General features: G+C 44.3%; 1 protein-coding gene across 1 annotated transcript in view; it reads right to left on the minus strand.

The window, feature by feature from the left end:
* DNHD1 (dynein heavy chain domain 1) overlaps positions 1-20128 on the minus strand; it is a 128802-nt gene that overhangs the window by 34571 nt on the left and 74103 nt on the right. Inside the window, 10 exon segments of the mRNA XM_027864476.1 lie at positions 1335-1484; positions 3697-3799; positions 3982-4186; positions 4458-4666; positions 4910-6527; positions 11842-12124; positions 12237-12435; positions 12698-12875; positions 13231-16060; positions 16202-16299. Coding sequence (XP_027720277.1) covers positions 1335-1484; positions 3697-3799; positions 3982-4186; positions 4458-4666; positions 4910-6527; positions 11842-12124; positions 12237-12435; positions 12698-12875; positions 13231-16060; positions 16202-16299 — 5873 coding nt within the window.

Genomic DNA, 20128 nt, shown 5'->3' on the forward strand with positions numbered 1-20128 from the left:
GGGTTTTCACGTGAAATAGGGACTAGATGTTCTGCTTGGCCATGTTGCACATTTCATGACTAGGAGCAATGACTGAAACTGCAAATAGGCATATTTGACTTGATGTCAGGAAAAAAAAAAAAATTAGAGCTATTCAAAAGTGGAAGTGGACTGCCTCTGGAGATAGTGGGTTCCCCCTCGCTTGAGGTATTCCAAAGAAAACTGAATGACTACTTGTTGGAAATGTGGAGGGAATTCTTGGTCAGATGCGGGTTGGCCTACCTGATTTCAGAGGTCTCTTCTAATGCTAAGATTTTGTGATATCCTGAGTTAATAAGCAACTAAATAATTCTATATTTTCAGTTTGTTCTATTTTATCTTCTATCTAGTAGGCATCAATATCAGTTCCCATTTTGATAGTATATTAAAGGTTACAAAGTGTTTTCCTGAGGTAGCGCCCCTTGCTACTCCCTTTTATTATGCTTTTTGGAATATTCAGTCAGTCAACATACAGCCCAAGACATGGGACAGGCAAGTAGCATTTTTTTTCCTTTTTTTTTTTTAAACAGATAGTGATCTGAAGTTTAGGGAGGTTGTTACTTTCCCAAAGTTTTGTTCAAGGAAATTGTTACTTTCTCCCATCTCATGTCAGACTCCCGGCTCCCCTAGCTTCCATTAAGTTTCAACTAAAGTCCCACCTTCTGTAAGAAGCCATTCTCAGCCTTGATTAATTGCAATGCCTTCTCTCTGATGCTATTTCCAATTTTTCCTGCATATATCTTGGTCATATATAGTTATTTGCATGTTGTTTATCTCATTAGACTGGAAGCCTCTTGAGAACAGGAACTGTTTTTTGCTTTTCTTTGTATCCTCAGCGTTTAGCATAGTGTCTGGCATATAGTAAGTACTTAATAAATGTGTGTTGAAAAACTTTCCCAAAGGCACACAGCTAATAAGTATCAGCCAGAACTAGAACCCAGTCCTTTTGACTATAAATCCAGGGTTCTTTTCATCCCATATGCCTACTCACTATTTAAATCTTTTAGTAAAACCCTTCTTGGCTGAACTGAGAGAGAGGAAAGGGGTAAACTTAAGTAAGATCCAGAATCCCTAAAGGCCGAGCAGGGACTGGTAGCAATGGAAGAGAGAAAGGTATCACTAACCTCTAGCAAATCTGGAACAAGTGAGGATAGAGAGAGCCCAGGCAGCCCAAGACTGGGTTAGGATTTTTTTTTGAGGAGTCACTTCCTCTAGGGCTCAATGAGGGGTCCTGTGTCCACCCTGGTATTACCTTGGTTTGATAGGTGGGAGAAGATGAAAGGCGGGGTGGAAAGAGGGAAGGGGCAGGGGATAACCTCTTCAGTCAGTGACTCCTCCTGACTCTGCAATGCGTCTCTCTGCTTGGTAAGATTGCTGATGAGTATTTCCTGTTGTTGACAATCTGACAGGTACTGAAGGTACTGGATGCGGTCTACCTCCAGCTGCTTCTGGCAGGTAACAAGCTCCTGTAGACAGAGAAGCCAGGCCCTCCCCAATTCTACCTCCCAGCAGTCCCAGCCCCATAGGTAGAGGAAGGTCAGAAGGAGAAGGTACAACCTAGCCAATTACTCAGGCAATAGTGTGGGGATAGAATAATATACTCCTATAATACAAAGATTTTAGTTGTCATGGCCCTTAAAGATCACATTTCCTGAAGCATAAATCTCATGGGCTAGGAGAGTAACAACTACCTCATTGTGACCCTCCTTCCCCTATCACCACTAAACGCAGGCTCAGTTTCCTATGCAGCTCCACACTGCATACCTGGGAATACCCCTACTACCATTACTTCTCATGTCTGACACTCCCTATATCCAATACTCCACTCCACAGGCTAATACAGGGGTGGGGAACCTGAGGCCTCGAGGCCACATATGGCCTTCTAGGTCCTTGGGTGTGACCTTCTGGCTGAGTCTGAGTTTTACAGAACAAATCCTTTTATTAAGGGATTTGTTCTGTGAAGAACCTAGAAGGCCACATGTGGCCTTGAGGCTACAGGTTCCTCACCCCGGCTGCTAATCCCTGAGGTGTCCTCATTAGACTGGAAGCTCCTTGGGAACAGGGAGTTTTTTGCTTTTCTTTGTATCCTCAGCATTTAACACAGTTCCTGGCACATTGTAAGTGCTCTTCCCTGAGAACTATGCCATCTAACAGGGCATAATGCTTGTTAACTGAAAATAAAATTAAAATTAAAAGGTTACCAGTCCTTAAACTGCAACCAGGGACCTTCACAGGAAAGTGCCATTTGAAGGTATTAAGGTCCAGTGGGAGAGACACATTTTAGCCAACAAGTTAAGGCTGAAATCGTTGTTCTATGTATTAAGGTAAGGTGAAGGATTATTGTTGTCGTTTTTTTAGCAAGGAGTTCTTTGTAAAGTTTGTATTTTAAAAGTTAAATTTGGTTGTTAATTTTGTTTTGTTTGCTAGGCAATGGAGTTAAGTGACTTGCCCAGGATCACACAGCTAATAAGTGTCAAGTGTCTGAGGCCAGATTTGAATTCTCATCCTCCTGACTCTAGGGCCAGTGCTCTATCCACTGCACAACCTAGCTGCCCCTAAAATAGGCTTTTTTTTTTTTGTGAGGCAACTGGGATTAAATGACTTACCCAGAGTCACACAGCTAGTTAAATGTTATGTGTCTGAGGTCAGATTTGAACGCAGGTCCTCCTGACTCCAGGGCAGGTGCTCTATCCACTGAGCCACCTAGCTGCCCCACTGTTAATTTTTTTAAAATTAAGTTTAGTTAATATCCTCAAAATACTTATATCTTTTCCTTCTCCCTAGGCAATGTGAATAGAGATAGAAGAGGAGGAAGCAGTTTCAAAGGGCTGGAATAGTCATGTGAATAAGACTAGAAGAAATGGGCCATCACAGCTCTTCTATCTGTTGGCCTGGCCCACCAACAATCTGTGTTAATTGGTCAAAACCTCAAGGCTGATTGATGCATATGCCATTATCAACTATTTTTCTATCTACCAAGAGTGAAGAAAATGCTTCAAAATAAACTCTCAGGGAAGGCCACCCAGGAAACCTGGACTCCATCATTCTCTAGGTAGCTTCCCAAAGTGATGCTCTTGCACAGGATAATTTTTAGTTCTTTCCTGAAATCCACAGACTAAAACAGACAAGTGGTTCAATTTCTCACCATGCTCTCTAATCTCCTAGGATGAAGACAGGACTAAAATTTTATGATTGATTCCCATAGGAGGGAACCACAACAAACTCACCTTCTTCCTATCCAATCTGGATGCCCCAAGTGCGAGGGGAAAGAGGACCATCCTCTTGACAATGCCAGAGGCATCATGCATCAGCGCTGCTAAGAATGGCTCTCCCAATAGATCTATTGACCAATCTTTCCAATAATCAAAAGCATCAGTGGGCTCTGGACACAGATCTTTCTCCCCACCAGTAATTATCTCAGGGGATAATTATCAGCAATGACTTCAATTTCCTGACATACATTTGCCTGAACCCCATTACTAGCTATTTTGATTGTCAGCTCTCTAGTAAGAAGGCAGTTCTTTTTTGTTATGATTACCAACACTTCCAACACCTCAGCAGTTCTCCTAATCCAACCTAGCATCATCTTCTGATGCTGCTCACACCCTTGACAAAACTGCCTTACATCCTGATTCACCACATTTGATATGGATTGGATCATCCCCTCACCATTCATACCTCATGGGCACATTGCAGCTGGCGCTCCAGGCTCTCCACCAAGCGGTTGTGGGCATTGTTCTCCTCTATCACTGTGGTCAGTTTCCCTAGGGCTGTCTGAATCCTGAGAAAAGATGCCGGGGGTTGCAGGAAAGGGTGTTTGGAAAATGGGCAAGAGCAGGAAGGGAGCCTATGTATTCCCTCAGTTGGACAGGGCAAGGCATGGGCTTAGGGGTGATGTGAGAGGGGTGGGTGACAGGGGATAGGAAATCTGGAGAGAGTATGAAGAGGGGCACAGGATCCCACCGCTGGATCTTGTTCTGGGTGCGATTTGATAGGTGGAAGTACAGCAGCAAGAAGGTATCCAAGAAGTCCAGGAACGTCTTGGGAGTGGCTAAGGGCAGCAGCGGACAGAGGAGCTGATAGTATTTGGAGGCTGACAGGTGGATCAGAGCCATAACTTTGGCCATATTGGCAACAGAGGCATGCAGAGTTGGGAGCCGGGGATAGTCTGCAAGAAATCCAGCCTTTGAATGTGAGAAAGTAGAGAAGAAAAGGGGAACAGGGAAAGGAACTGAGCATCAAAAAGGGGGAACGAAGGGAAGAGGCAGAGATGAAAGGAAGGAGGTGCTTCACTAGGGCTTGGTGAGGAGGGGAAGGGAAGTCTCATCAGGAGACGGAAGAAAGGAGGTGCTTTATCAGGACTTGGGCAAAGAGGAGAAGCTTCACCAAGGCTGGGGTGGGGAGGGGAGATGAGGAGGGGTGAGGTGAGGCAGGCCTACCAAGTTCTAGGCTTCTGTTAAAGACACCGTCTAGGTAACGCTGGGCCAGGCTGATCAGGGTAGTCTGGTTCCAGGGCTCATAGTAGTCGATGCTGGTGCAAGTAAGATCGAGGAGAGCCAGGAAGGTGGTGGGGCGGATCTGGGGAGGTCTGGAACTATCAGACATCAGGATGAATAGATGGAGGTTTTGGCACACCAGTTGGTAGAACCTATAGGCAGGAGATTGATGGGTGGCCACTTAATCCCCTGAGCAACCCAATCTCAACCCTCTGCAGCCCCCTATAGCCCTTTCTCTCCCCACCCTCCAACAAAAAGAAGAAGTTTCTGAATTCAGAGAACATGCCTTTCCTAAATGGCAAGCTTCTACTACATGTCAGTAGAGATTCCTCCTCCTCCATTCCCAGGGCCAGCCCCCCCACAGTCCCCCTCTGGAGTAGCCTGCATCACCACACCTCTGCAGCACCCCCTCCTTCTGGGAGCCAATCTTGACAGCTGTATTCTCCACGGGCAGCTGCTCGGTAATGGTTTTCAGCTCCTCATCTAAGAACAGGCCAGGCAAGTACCCTTCTTGTACAAGGCCTAAGAGGAGGTTCAAAGTGGAGGAACCTGCACTGCCCGGCACCATCAGGGCTGCTGGCTTGCCAAGGAACCCTGCATGCCAGCTGGCTTTCTTGAGGCACTGCAGCATTGCCTCCTCAGACTCCAGGGGTAGCTCAAAGAGGACAGCCTGGCTAAGTCGGGCAGCTAGGTGCAGTGCAGTTCGTCGCCCTGTCCCCCTGGTGTGAGATAGCAGAACTCCATGCTGATGTGGACCGGCCAGCACCCGGGCCAAGCGGACCACATGCTGAGCAAAGGGGTGACACAAGGAAAGGCGGGGCCCTGGGCCCAACTCTGGCAGCACTTCTGCCAGCTTCTTCTCCAACACCTCCCAGGTCTGCTTCAGGTAGTGTCTAGGTTCCTCGGCAATGGGCACCAGTGACAGTTCCTGTGTGAAGAGCAGCTCAGAGGCCTGTTCCTGGGGCAGCAGTAGCAGAGCAGGTAGCAGCAGCGGGGCCAAGAAGTTCAGGTGAGAAGCTTTCGGACGACGGATCCTAGATTTTTTCTCTAGGTTTGGAGAGGAGATGTTATCATGGTTCAGACTCACAGAGATGTCTGAGGCAGAGGCCTTGTCATGTTGTAGTGCTGGATAAGATGTCAAGCCCAGGAATTTGGGCCCAGGGCCCAGTGGAGGCCAAGTCACAGTCAAGGCCAGCAGGTCTCTAGTCCCTGGTTCACCCTCCTCTTCACTTCCGCTGCTGCTGTGGTCTTCCCACTGGGCCAACTCCTCCTCAGATTCTACCTCAGGCACCAGTTTCTTTTCCTCCTCCTCCTTCACCTCCCCAGGTTCCAAAATGCTCTTGTAACTGGCACTTGTACTAAAAGCACTGGTCACCACAGCCAGCAGCATCTGGACACAGCGTTCCTGTTCTGTGGCTGTAATGAGGCGGTCAGAGAAGGTGCGTTGGGCCTCATGCAGCCAGAGGTGGGCTATGGTCCTGATGGCCACCAAAGTGGCCAAGCGGTCACCCCGGAGGCCTGACATGCGACACAGCTGCTCTACCCGACTCTGTGGCTCAGAAAAGAACACTAGAGGTTGAGGGTGCAACAGCTGTAGGCTGTTGAGCAGACGTTCTATAGTATGTGGGGAGAAGCGGTAGTGAGGCTGGCATGGGGATGGGGGGAAGTGGGTCCGCATTTCCTCCCAGGCATCCACTGTGGCAGTGACCAGTGCCCTTGCCATGACCTCCTCCCTCTCCAGGGAGGGGAAGCGCTCAAGCCAAGCTTGGACCCCTGCACAGTGCCTGGATAAAATGGTCATCCGGCTTACATTGCCTAGCAACAGCACTGTGAAGAGCCAGGTGAAGCGTGAGCACAAGGGCAGCTCAGAGCAGCAGGAGGCTGTGGCTGTGGCTAGCCAGTTGAAAGTGCTAGGCACTGCCTGCAGCTCCAGTGTGTTATTGGCATACAATGTGTTCTGACTCAGGACCTGACGTAGTGTCTCCAGCACAGGCTGACATTTCCTTGTGGGGTCTGCAGGCAACAGGGAGAGAAAAGAGACAGGCCTTTTGTAGGACAAACTCTCTGGCAACCCCAGGTACCCACAATTCACCAAGAAGAATGGTAGGAATGGTGTATAAAGTCTGGGAAGAGGGATTTGAGCAGTGGTGTGTAATATGGGAAAGATGAGAGTCCATCAGGTTTATGGGTTAAGGATGTGTATCTCTCTCATACAAAGTAGCATCTTTCCTTTGCATTCCTCTGGTTCATACCTGGACCTGGTGCCCTAGAGGCAATGAGAATCTCATTTATTGTGCTGAGTGGACTTTTAAAAACAGCTGACTGCCCTGCGACTCCAAATCATGCAGCATCATATGATAAAATGACCAATTTTGAAGCAGTTGGGGGATTGGAAAGAGGAGTCTGCAAGGACAGTAGATGTACTCTCTTTCCTTTACTTCCTTCTCTCTGATTTCAACATCCTATCACAGACTACATGTCAGAGCACAAGCAAAGAAAATGGTAGAGATGGCCCAGCAGGGTATTAAGCAGAGATTTGCAAGGGAAAGAATGGTAGTGACCAACTTTGGGAGAAAATCAAGATAGCTTTTGATCCTGAATCCTCTAGTAAACTGCTTCAGAGGTAAAAAGCAATATTCCACTACTCTATGATTGTGATATTGGGGGTAAGGGAGACTTAACAATAGAGTTCCTCTGCTAAAGGCTTTTAGGAACTTTGTTCTCTTGAGAATGATATATGCATCAATGTTATTAACAGTAACAGGGTAGCAGTAGGTGATGGTCACTGAGATAGCTGACTCTACTTGAATGGTATGGTATCACATGGGGTTTTATAACTGTACCTTTTTCATTATAATTGTTTTCAGGATAAATGAATGGAAAAGTAGTTAAGTGTTTACTACGGACCAAACACTGTGCTAAACACAGAGAATACAAATACAAAAGCAAAGAACTCACTTTCTAATAGAGCGAGACAATACACATAAAGTAGTGGTGGCCAGTGAAGGCAGAGTGTTTTCGTGTGGGAGATCACTTGAAACAGGGAGCAGAAAACCAGGGCAGTCAATCATTACTCCCTTTCCCTTCATTTGAGGTGGAAAGAGTTGTTAGCAGAAGGGGTATTTGCCTGGGAGTAGGGCAGAAAATGGCTGGGCAATGGTCCTACAGAGCTGAGAGCTGAGTGGAAATTCTAGATTAGAATGTGAACATGTGTACTTTTTGGTCACTTTAAGAGTGGAAAGAGGCAGCTAGGTGGCGCAGTGAATAGAGCTCTGGCCTTGGAGTCAGGAGGACCTGAGTCCAAATCCAGCCTCAGACACTTAACACTTACTAGCTGTGGTGACGCTAGGTAAGTCACTTAACCCCAAGCAAAAAAAAAAAAAAAAAAGAGTGGAAAGAGATAATAATCTTACTGGGAAATGAAGTATAAGATATATTTTTGGAGATAATAAATAATGTACCTAATTTATGATAGTTTTATAAATATTGTGTGTGAATGACTATTTACATTTTAACCCCTAGATTGAGTGGAGAGGAACCTGGGTAGTGGGGGGGGGGGGGGAGTCAGTTACATGGCAATTTCATAAATTACCTTTGGTAATAGCATCAGTCCTTTCTCCATGGTGAGCACTGAACAAAATCCCCTCTGAGCCCCTGACTTTCCAGGTATGGGATAGTCTACCCTTTTATCTTTTACACCTGGGATCTCAATCCTCATTTCAGAAGTATATAGGGAGAGGATATAGATTAGGGAAAGGAGAAGTGTGACATGAAATGATGGCTAGAGAATGAAAAATGTAGGAGATGTTGAGTGTGTGGTGTGGAATTTAGGGAGTGTGTTAGGGAAGAGCTGTGGATTAAGTACATGGTGTCAGTAGGAGATACAACAGGGAAATCAGTGTGCCTCTGTATGGTCCAGAGGCCTGGAAGGTATGTTAGATTAGATATACTCTGATGTCCCTTCCAATTCAGAGAAGGTTCTATAGTTATAAGATCTAGTGGAGCTGCTTCAGACAGAAGAGGAACCTGGGAAGGCTAGACTTGGAGTCAAGATGACCTGAGTTCAAATCCAGTCTCTGACACTTACTTAGCTGTGTGTTCCTGGGCAAGTCACTTAACTTCTGCCTGTCTCAATTTGCTCATCTGTAAAGTGGAGATAATAACAGCACCTTCCTCCCAGTGTCATTTTGAATATAAAATGAGATATTTGTAAAGTGCTTTGCAAACCTTAAAGTACTATATACATTCTAGTTATTACTGTTGTTGTTGGAACCAGCAGGGGATAGTGGTCTCTTCTATTTGGGCCACTTAGAACTCCCTAGTGAACACTCTTCAGAACAGAGAAGAATGGGTCAAGTGTGAAGACAGTAGTAGAACCAGGGGCAGTGAAACCTCTAGGGAGGATAAGGGAATAGACTATAAGGTCAATACCAGATAGCCTGAAATGCAGGTCAAAAGTCTGGAAGCCAAGTAAGAAAATATCTTCCTTATCCAGAGTGCCAGAGATCAAGGAAAATCCATATGGGCCAGGAAGCTGCAAAGTCAGAGTGCAGCCCAATCTGATGGTCAGGGGAAACTTGAAAATGGAACATAAAATGATTATTAGAAATGTAATCAGAAAAACATCAGTTGTTCATGGGTAGGCCAAGCTAATATAATAAAAATGACCTAAGCTAATTTACTTATTCAGTGCCATACCAATCAAACTACCAAAAATTATTTTATAGAGCTAGAAAAAAAATAAGATTCATATGGAATAACAAATGTCCAGAATATCAAGGGAACTAATGAAAAGAAATGCAGGGGAAGGTGGCCTAGCTGTTCCAGATCTCAAATTGTATTATAAAGCAGCAATCATCAAAACTACTTGGTACTGGCTAAGAAACAGAGTGGTGGATCAGTAGAATAGGTTAGGTATGCAAGACACAGTAGTCAATGACTACAGTAATCTACTATTTGATAAACCCAAAGACCCCAGCTTTTGGGATAAGAACTCACTCTTTGACAAAAACTGCCAGGAAAACTAGAAAAGAGTATGGCAGAAACTAGGCATAGACCAAAATCTTATAACATATACCAAAATAAAACCAAAATGGGTCCATGATTTAGTTATAAAGGCTGATTCTATAAGCAAACTGGGAGAGCAAGGAATAGTTCATCTGTCAGATTTATGGAGAACAGAAGGATTCATGACCAAACAGGAGATAGAGAACATTATAAAATACAAAATGGATAATTTTGATTACATTAAATTGAAAAGTTTTTGCACAAACAAAGTCAATGCAACCAAGATTAGGAGAGAAGCAAAAAACTGGGAAAGAATTTTTACAACCATTATCTCTGATAAGGGCCTCATTTCTAAAATATATAGAGAACTAAGTCAAATTTATAAGAATACAAGTCATTCCCCAATTGACAAATGGTCAAAGCATATGAACAGGCAGTTTTCAGATGAGGAAATTAAAGTCATTTATAGTCATATGAAAAAATGCTCTAAATCACTATTGATTAGAGAAATACAAATCAAAACAACTCTGAGGTACCACATCACACTTATCAGATTGGCCAACATGACAAAACAGGAAAATGATAAATGCTGGAGATGTGGGGAAATTGCAACACTAATGCATTGTTAGTGGAGTTGTGAAATGATCCAACCATTGTGGAGAGCAATTTGTAATTATGCCCAAAGGGCTGTAAAAATGTGCATACCCTTTGACCCAGCAATAGCACTTCTAGGGCTGTATCCCAAAGCCATAATACAAATGGAAAAAAGACCCACATGTACAAAAATATTTATAGCAGCTCTTTCTGTGGTGGCAAAGAATTGGAAATTGAGGGAATGCCCATCAATTGGGGAATGGCTGAACAATTTGTGGTATATGAATATAAGGGAATACTATTGTGCTATAAGAAATGATGAGCAGGAGGACTTCAGAAAAACCTGGAAAGACTTGTATGGTCTGATGCTGAGTGAAGTGAGCAGAACCAAGAAAATATTGTACACAATAACAGCCACATTGTGCGATAACTAATATTGATAAACTTAACCCTTCCCAGCAATACAAGGATCTAAGGTATCACCAAAGGCCTCATGATGGAAAATGCTATCCACATCCAAAGAAAGAACTATGGGGTTTGAATGGAGATCGAAGCATACTATTTGCTATTCTTTTTCTTCTGTTTTGTTTTGTTTCCTCTTTCTGGTGGTTCCTCCTATTGGTTCTAATTCTTACTTACAACATCACTAATGTGAAAATATGTTTAATAGGAATATATATGTATAGCCTATATCAGATTGTGCACCATCTTAGGAAGGTGGTGGGGAGGAAGGGGGAGAAAAATTTTAAAGTCAAAAGCATATGGAAGTGATTGTTGATAAATCAAAATAAATTTTTTAAAAAAAAGAAATGATGAGCAGGTAGATTTTCAGAAAAACTTGGAAAGACTTGTATGGACTGATGCTGAGTGAAGTGAGCAGAACCAGGAGAACACTGTACACAGTAATAGCCACATTGTGTGATGACTGACTTTGACAGACTTAGCCCTTCTCAGCATTGCAAGGATCTAAGACATCTCTAAAAGTCTCACGATGGAAAATGCTATCCACATCCAGAGAAAGAATTAGGGAGTTTGAATGCAGATCGAAGCATACGATTTGCTCATTTTTTTCCTTCTGTTTTGTTTTGTTTCCTCTTTCTTGTGGTTCCTCCTATTGGTTCTAATTCTTCCTTACAAGACTAAGGTGAAAATATGTTTAATAGGAATGTATATGTAGAGCCTATATCAGATTGCATGTCATTTTGGGGATGGAGGGGGAGAAAATTTTAAACTCAAAAGCTTATGGAAGTGATTGTTGAAAACTGAAAATAAATTAATGAAAAAAAGAAAAAAGAAAGAAATACAATCAAAGAGAACTGAGGAATCAAGGGGCAAATGGACAACCTAGCCAGAGGGACCCTAGAAAAAGAACTGTAAATTGTGACACATCAAGAACTTTTGGCCTGGTGATGGATCTAATAGTTGTGGGAGTGTGCATGAGGCTAGTTGGAATTTCACCTCGTTTAATGGTTATGCAGAAATGGAGGAGGGAAGGGGCAGGACCCACCAATCTCCTAGGAAGGTATGATGTGCTAATAACTCACTACGGAAGTTACAAAAAGCAAACAGAGGTGGAAGGCAGGTCAGACCCAGGAAGTCCCAAGGTAATAGTGACAGAAGGAAAAAGCATCCTACTCCCCTAGGTAGTGGTTCTTATCTCAGGAGCTCTTTGTTTTTGGAACCTGTGACATCTGTTCAATCCCATCCCCGAGTTCTGGACCCTCACCAGCTGCTGCCATGTGCAAGTCCTCCAGCAGGAAAAGTAAAGAGCCCTTAGAGGGGATGATTTTCCCTGGCCAAACCTGGCTCTGCCTCTGGATCTCTTGACTCAGAAGGTTTCGTAGATGAGTTGTGGTGAGAGCTAAGTGGATCGGGATATGCAAGCATGGGTGGTTGGGCTCCACTAGGACTTCAACAAAGGCAGACTTTCCAGAGCCAACCTCTCCAGTCAGCAACACAGGATACCCCACAGCCAAGAGTAGATCCATCACATATAGTATTCGCTCTGCCTGTGAGCAGGAAGTGGAGTATCAGCTCTAGACATTCACATGGCATAGAAAGCCAATTCCAGACTGCTCACTTCCCACATCACTTTCTTTCCTCTCCACCTATCAACCATACCTGGGGTGAGAGGTTGAAGGTGCTCAAAGGAGCAAGTCCCTTGATCCGGTTGCTCAAGTAAAGGCCTGTGAAGGGGACCAAGGATCCATCCTCAGGGCAAAGATGTAAGTCAAACACAGAGGCTGAAGTGGGCAGCTCAATACGTACAGGGTGATGCTTCAAAATTCCTCTAACAAAGTTGTCAAAGGTAGGCCAAAGCCTGTATGAATAAAAAGAGGGAGACATATTCCAACAGAATTCTTATGCGGACTCTGGAGTCGATGTGCTGAATGCTCATAGTCACTACTAGTTACATATACACAAAGTCTCTCACACAGAAATTGTCACACACACAGTCTTTCTTTCACACACAGAAATAACTATTTGCCAAGTCTGGCATTGCCCTGCTTCCCTAAAGACCAGAAGATGGCCCCCAGGGATCCCCAATGGGATCCAACATTGTGGAGTTTCCTCGTAGGTACCTGGATGGGAGGTGGGATCCAAAGCCCCAAATAAAGGCCAAGAGGAAGCTACTGATGGCCAGCGAATGATTTTGACACTTTCTGTCTCCTTCCACATCTTGCTGGAGTCCCTCAGCTGAGCTGCTGCCCTGAGTACCCTCAGAGTCTTGGACCATTGAACTTGAATGGCTCGTGTTCTCTGGAAGTGGGGAAGAGAGGCGGAACCAGATGGGAGGAGAGAAGGGAGGAAAAGAGATGAAAAAAAGGAAGCCTCTTACCCCAAGAGCTCCCTCTTGTCAGGTCCTGTCATCAACCCCCTCTGTCCTGGGTTCTAGGACATCTTCCTATCCCTGACCCTATGCTATTTATCTCCAATTAGCACTCTAACCTTCTCCCCTTATCCCTCTTCTCCAACTGTATTTGTTCCATTCCTCTTCCTCCCTTTCTTTGTCATACCCTGGGCTCTTTCCTTCCCCCCTTCTGCCTTTTCTTCCCTCATGCCAAGTCTATCCTGCTACCTCCCCTTTCCTTTCTTCTTCTCCACCCCTCCTCACCGATGATATGATATTGCTCCTCTTTGGTGTAGTGCAGGTAGGGGTTAAGTAGCCCTCGAAGGAGGTGGGTCATGCTGTTGATCTCTGCCACACCTGGGCTGGATGTTGGCTGTCCATGGACATGGAGCACAGAGTTGGCACCCTGGCGGTTTAGGAAGTGAAGCACTGTGGGCACTAGGCTATCTGCTAGATGTTGCAACTCAACCATGGTTTGGGGGAGCAGATAGTACTCTCGAGACAGTTCTGTCATTAGAGTTGCAAGCATAGCCTGCCATGTCTGATGCCCTCCACACCACACCAGTGCACAGCTTCCTACTACAAAAGGAGATATACCAGCTGTGTTTACCACCTCTAACAAGAGCCTGGTGTCTGGTGGCCGAGGTATTTGTTGGCCATTGGGTAGACTAAGCTTAGCAGCATCACTCAGCAAGGAGGCAATGGGATCCAACCAGGAAGCACTAGGCACTCCATCACAGACCAGCCAGTGCTGAACTCCCTCTGGGTTTCTCTCACGTTGGCTTATGCCAGCCCACAGCTGCTGGGAAAAGACCCCAGGGTTCCAACAGTGTCCCTCAAACCAGCCTAGGAACTCCTCTGGGCTGAGGCTGCAGGGATATAGGGAGGTGATATACACAGGCCTAATATTTCTGCAGGCTTTGTGCCTGGATACCAGCTGGTTCCAGACCTTAGCCAGGCTCTGCCAGCATGTGCTCTTGCCACTGCCAGGTGGACCTATGAGCAGGATCCCAAACATTTGCCTCAAAGCCTCGCTCAACTGCTCCAGAGAGGCCAGGAAATCAGAACCAACATATAGGCCAATCTGCCGTAATTCATCTGCCAGTTTTGGTGGTGTCATGGTCCATGGTGTGGCCAGTACATTGCCTGCCCCTGAGAAGATGCCAGAGAGTAGCTGGCGCAGCATATGGAGACGGGGCCGCTCAGGACCACTGAACAGGGGTGAGTGGAGTAGGGCATGAAGCAGTGCAGCCTCTTCTGCAGCACCTAGAGTTTGAGGAAGTAGAGGGCCCTCTTTATCCTTGGGAGTTTCCAAGAATTGTAGGGTAGTCTCAAGCACCTGTATAAGTAGTGGGAGGCGGCAGGGCTGCATCCCAGGTTCTAGATCCTGCTCCAAGGAGAAGAATGTGGCCAGACGAGATGCCAGGTGTACAGCATCCCGGAGGCCAGCACCCACCAGGGTTATTTCAGTCAAGTGCTGTAGATCTGGCAATGCCATGGCCATAGGGCGAAGCAGGAAGCGCAAGTTGGTAGGTAATGTGGAGCTCAGGTGGGTGAGTGTTAAGAAGCATCCATAGCCAACGCGCACATGAACTCGATGATTTTCAAAGAAGCTGTTGCCTAGGACCTGGGGCAGCATGGGATCCACCTCAGAAATGTCTTGAGCTCCCTGTAGCAGAGGCATATAGAGATGGCGCAGATCATCCAGGCGCTGGCCCAGAGCAGAGAGCAGGCCAACTGGCAGAGAGCATGCAGCTTTTAGCAGGAGCCAGGCACCACTCTGCAGGGCTCCAGTCAGGTAGGAACTCAGGCAGCGGGCCTCTATGTGCATTACACAGTGAAGTGTCACCAGCTGGCGGCCTAGGGCAGAGGCCAGCCTGGCCACTAAGGCACTCTTGCCCACACCAATAGGGCCTAGTAGGGTCCCACAGGCCACCTCCTTCAGAGCCAACAGCAGCCCCAGAGCAGGCCGTTCAAGCAGTAGGTTGGCTACTCGTCTCTGGCCAGGGCCCACGTACTCATAGTTATATAGGAAGGGCTGTCCCAGTACTTCCAGCCAACATGTGGGCTTGCTTTTGTGGGATGAGCAAACTTGCAGTGACTTGTTGGAAAAATCTGGGCTTTGGCTCTTGTTTCGAGGGCCCAAGTAGTACTTCAACTGGCGGGCCCAGTGGAAATCTTCAAACTCACTGACCTGTTGCTGCTGCAGAAGTAATGCTGTGTCCCGGTGGGCTACAGCCCCTGTAAGCAACAGGCTCAGCAGGAGGGACAGTCGAGGAGAGGCAGGGGGGTGCCCAATGTGGGTGCTCCGTTGCTCACGGGCAAAGTGGGCTAGGGCCTCCAGCCTTCGGAGCTGCATGAGACTAAGAAGATGGGTCCTTTGATCCAGCAGTATCTCCTCCACCTGAGTCCTCCAGGCTACCTCCTCAGCTACGAGCACGCACTGGACTGGGAAGGCCTGAGCTAACTCTAGCCAATGATGGCCATGAAGATACAGGGGGGGCTGCCCAGGATCTGGGGGTTGCTCAAAGACATGGTCCAAGGAAGGATGTAGGGCCAAGCGAGCAGCCACACATTCTGACAGCCCATGTACCAAAGCTGAACGTATCCATTGTTCAAGGCAGGTTAGCCATTTGGGGACATCATGTTGTAGGAGCAGTGGGGAACGTAAGGTCAATACCTCCCCATATGTGCCTAGGATTGACTGTGCCTCTTGTTTGACCTCCACAGCACGGGGTCCTGAGGTGCAACACGGCCCAAATACCACACCTTGAACATGGGGGAAGCAGCGTTGTGCCCACAGCCGGGCCTCAGCTACATCCCGAGTGGCTGACATCAGGGCTACTACTTCCCTGTCACTGAGGAAAAAGAGACGAGGGAAGTGAGAGCGGACCCCATAGAGCACTGCTTCTAGGGCTGTGATGACACGCTCCAGTTCTAGACTGCCTGCCTCTAAAAGCTTTTGCAGCTGTTGGCCTTGGAAATTGGAATTTCTTGAACTGCTAGGCACCATAAGGGATAGCACCAAAGGGTCCTCCATGGAGATCTGCATGAGTTCTCGATATTGAGAGTCTACCACTTTGAACCTTTTACTCTATGGAAGGAAGAGGTAGGAAGATTGAAAAAGGTTGTAAGGAAATGAGGCAGAGGAAGCAGAGAAGACACCAGTTAAATAACCTCTACCCAGTGTTCCTCTCCTCATTTGTTCTACAACATACCCACCCCACATTCTCACCAGTTCTGGGCTAGGGAAGCTGATCTTCATCTCATAGATAACTTTATTCAGAAAAATCCACTTCTGTTGGAAAACTACCCAAACCTCCATCAAGGCATCTGGAAAGATAAAAAGAAAGCACATCTAGACTAGGGTCATTGGAGTACTAAGGGTTAGTAAGGGATAGAGCAGACCCAGGCCCACTGTTCTTACTGAAGACCAACCTCAAGAATAAAAATGTACAGGGTAACCAAGAATGAAAGTGACAATATGGCTACAGAAACACAATGGACCCATTATATCATTAATGTGGGTACTCCTTCTACCACTGCAAATTGTAGCCCTTCCACACCTTTTCATCCTGTGTTATTTTTATGCATTTTTCCATAAATCCTACATAAAGGATTCATCCAACAGTCTTCAATATTTTACAACAGAAACTCAGAATTGAAAGATCCCTCATTGGTCATGTAATTCCACTCCTAACCATAGCATGAAACCTGATAAGTAGCCTGCCTCTGGATAAAAGACCATATAATGATGAATTCACCACTTCCTGATACAAATATCCCCATCTCACTTTTAGAAAGCCCTTTAACTGGAATCAGGAAGGGACATTTTGCCCATCTTTTCAACCCTGTTACAGCAATAATTAAAATATTTATTTTGGGAGGCCTAAATATGCCTTTCTGCAGCTTTCCCAAGTTGTCCAACTTGTGCTCTCTGGGACCAGAAGGGGGAATTCTGTTCTCCATATGACAGTATTTCAAGTATTTGAAGGCAACTGTGCTCCCCTTAAATCTTCTCTTCAACATGCTTGACATGTTATGCTTGACAACATACTCAGTCCCTTCCAATGAGCCTCATGTGGCAGGAATGACCTCCTTCATCAACTAGATGCCCCTTTCTAGGTGTATAATAATAATAGCAAGCATTCATATAGTGTTTTATATACATTAACTTATCTGAGCCTCACAACAACCCTATGAGGTAGGTGCTTTGATTATCCTCATTTTAAAGATGAGAAAACCAAGGCAGAGAGAGGTTAAGTGACTTGTGCAGGGTTACACAGCTAGTAAGTGTTATGTGTCTGAGGCTGGATTTGAACTCAGGTCCTCCTGAATCCAGGGCCGGTGCTCTATCCACTGTGCCACCTAGATGCCCCTCAAAGTTGTTCTTAAAATAATATTGCTATTACTGTATACAATGTTCTCTTGAGGCTCCGCTCATTTTGCTCTTTATTATTTCATGTAAGTCTATTCATATTTTTCTAAAATCAATGAACTCATCATTTCTTACAGCATAGTAGTATTCCATCACAATCACATACCACAACTCATTCAGCCACTCCCCAATTGACAGACATCCCCACAATTTCCAATTCTTTGCCACCATAAAGAGAGCTGCTATAAATATTTCAGAACATACAGGTTCTTTTCCTTTTTCCTTAATCATCTTTGGAAATAGACCTAGTAGTGGTATTGATAGTTACAGGCACTTTACCAATAAAGAAATCAAAATAATTTATAGTAATATGAAAAATGCTCAGTCTAAATCATTACTGATAAGAAAAATGCAAATTAAAACAACCTTGAGATAAAATTTTACATCTATTAGACTGGTTAAAATGATTGAAGGGGAAAGCAACAAATGTTGGAGGAGATGTGGGAAAACTGGAACACTAATTCACTGTTGGTGGAATTGTGAACTGATCCAATCATTTTGGAGAACAACATGGAATTATGTCCCAAAAGTTATTAAACTGCCTATAAGATATATTCTTAACCAAATTAGGGATAGAGGCAATTAGAAAAGATAAAATAGATAACTGATTACATGAAACTAAAAAGCTTCTGAACAAACAAAATTGATGTACCTATGATAAGTTTGTATCAAATTTCTTTGATAAGGGCCTGTATCCAAGATAAACAAACTACATACATACACATACATATATATACACATAGTATACATATATACATACATATATAGATATAGATATATAGACTAATAGCCATTTCCCAGTAGATAACTGAACAGATCTTTAGGGATTTGTAATTCTCAGTATGAGAAGAGAAAAAACTCACTTGAGATTAGCCCTTGCACAGTGAGGGTGAGAGGGGGAAGATTTTCACAATGACTAGAAGCCTTAAGGAGAATGAGAAAAAGGAGAGGTTGTTGTTGTCAACTAGGTACAGTGCGATGGGTGCAGCAGATGGTGTCCACCAAATTTTTTGCAGTTCCTTATTTTAATAGGAAGGTAATGAGCTAAGTGCCAAACACTTTACAAATATTCTCTCATTTTATCTTCACAACAACACTGGAAGGTAGGTACTATTATTATTCTCTTTTTACAGTTGAAGAAACTAAGGTTAACAGAGGTTAAGTGACTTGCCCAATGTCACACAGTTAAATTTCAGAGGTCACATTTGAACTCAGAACTTGCTAACTCTAGACCCAGCACTGTATGCACTACTCCACTAGCTGCCTTCTTTAAGACCATGAGAGATAAGCTGAGAGATGAGTGTGACCATGTGTATTTTGTCACAGGTATACATCTAAGAGAAATAAGCCAGCCAAGAGGAAGCGGCAGGCCCTATATTGCCCCAGTCTTACTTCCATTTGTGTTTTTCTTGTATTTATTCTATTAAAGAATACATTTACCAGATTTAATGTTATTTCTAATAAATACCTGTAGTCTACTCCATCCTTGCATTGCTGGGTGTCTCTTTATTTGCAGCATAAGGGCACAATGAAAGCCCCTTAGGAGGAATTTTCCCTTAGTGCTGAGTCGTTAGAAAGTTGTGCACTATAACTGGGAGTATAAGCACAAACCATTTCATGACTACCCTTTTAAGTGCAGAATTACAAGCATTTCTTGTTTTATTGAGTTGTTTTATTGCACATTTAGGATATTACAGGGTTGCTTTTTTGTTGTTGCTGCTGCTGTTTTTGTTTGTTTTACAAATTGAAGAGTTATGGAAACTCTTACAGAGCAAGTGTATTGACACCATTTTTCCAACCACATATGCTCACATTGCATTTCTGTCACATTTTGGTAATTCTCACAGTATTTCAAACTTGTTCATTATTATCTTATCTGTTATGGTGATTTGTAATCAGTGATCTTTAATGTTACTATTATAATTGTTTTGGGGCACCATGAACCATGCACACATATAAAATACGAAACTTAATAAATATTTGTGTTCTGACTGCTCCACTGATCAGCCATTCCCTTGTCTTTCTCGCTCTCCTTGGGCCTCCCTATTCCCTGAGTCACAACAAGAATTGAAGAATATTACATAAATTTAGTTGACAAAGCAGCCACAGAGTTTGAGAAGATTGACTCCAATTTTGAAAGAAGTTCTATTATGGGTAAAATGCTATCAAAAAGCATCACACGGTACAGAAAAACCTTGCATGAAAGGAAGAGTCAATTGTTGGCATCAAATTTCATTGTTGTCTTATTTTAAGAAATTGCCACAACCACCTCAGCTTTCAGCAACCACTACCCTGATCAGTCAGCAGCCATCAACACTGAGGCAGGACCCTCCACCAGCAAAAAGATTACAACTTGCTGAAGGCTCAGATGATGATTAGCATTTTCTAGCAATAAAATGTTTTTAAATTAAGTATCTACATTGTTTTATTAGACACAATACTATTGCACACTTACTTGACTACAGTATAATGTAAACATAACTTTTACATGCACTAGGAAACCAAAAAATTTGTGACTCACTTTATTGCAATAGTTTCTTTATTGCAGTAGTTTCTTTATTGCAGTGGTCTAGAACTGAACTTGCAATATCTCCAAGGTATGCCTATACTATGCATGTGGTCCTTATTTTAGAAATCTGCTTTAGACCAGAGTTTAGGTTACATTTCTTCTTCTTCTTTCTTCTTCTTCTTCTTCTTCTTCTTCTTCTTCTTCTTCTTCTTCTT

Source organism: Vombatus ursinus, unplaced genomic scaffold, assembly GCF_900497805.2.
Source record: "Vombatus ursinus unplaced genomic scaffold, bare-nosed wombat genome assembly UNPS02014775.1, whole genome shotgun sequence".
NCBI classification, from domain to species: Eukaryota; Metazoa; Chordata; class Mammalia; order Diprotodontia; family Vombatidae; genus Vombatus; species Vombatus ursinus.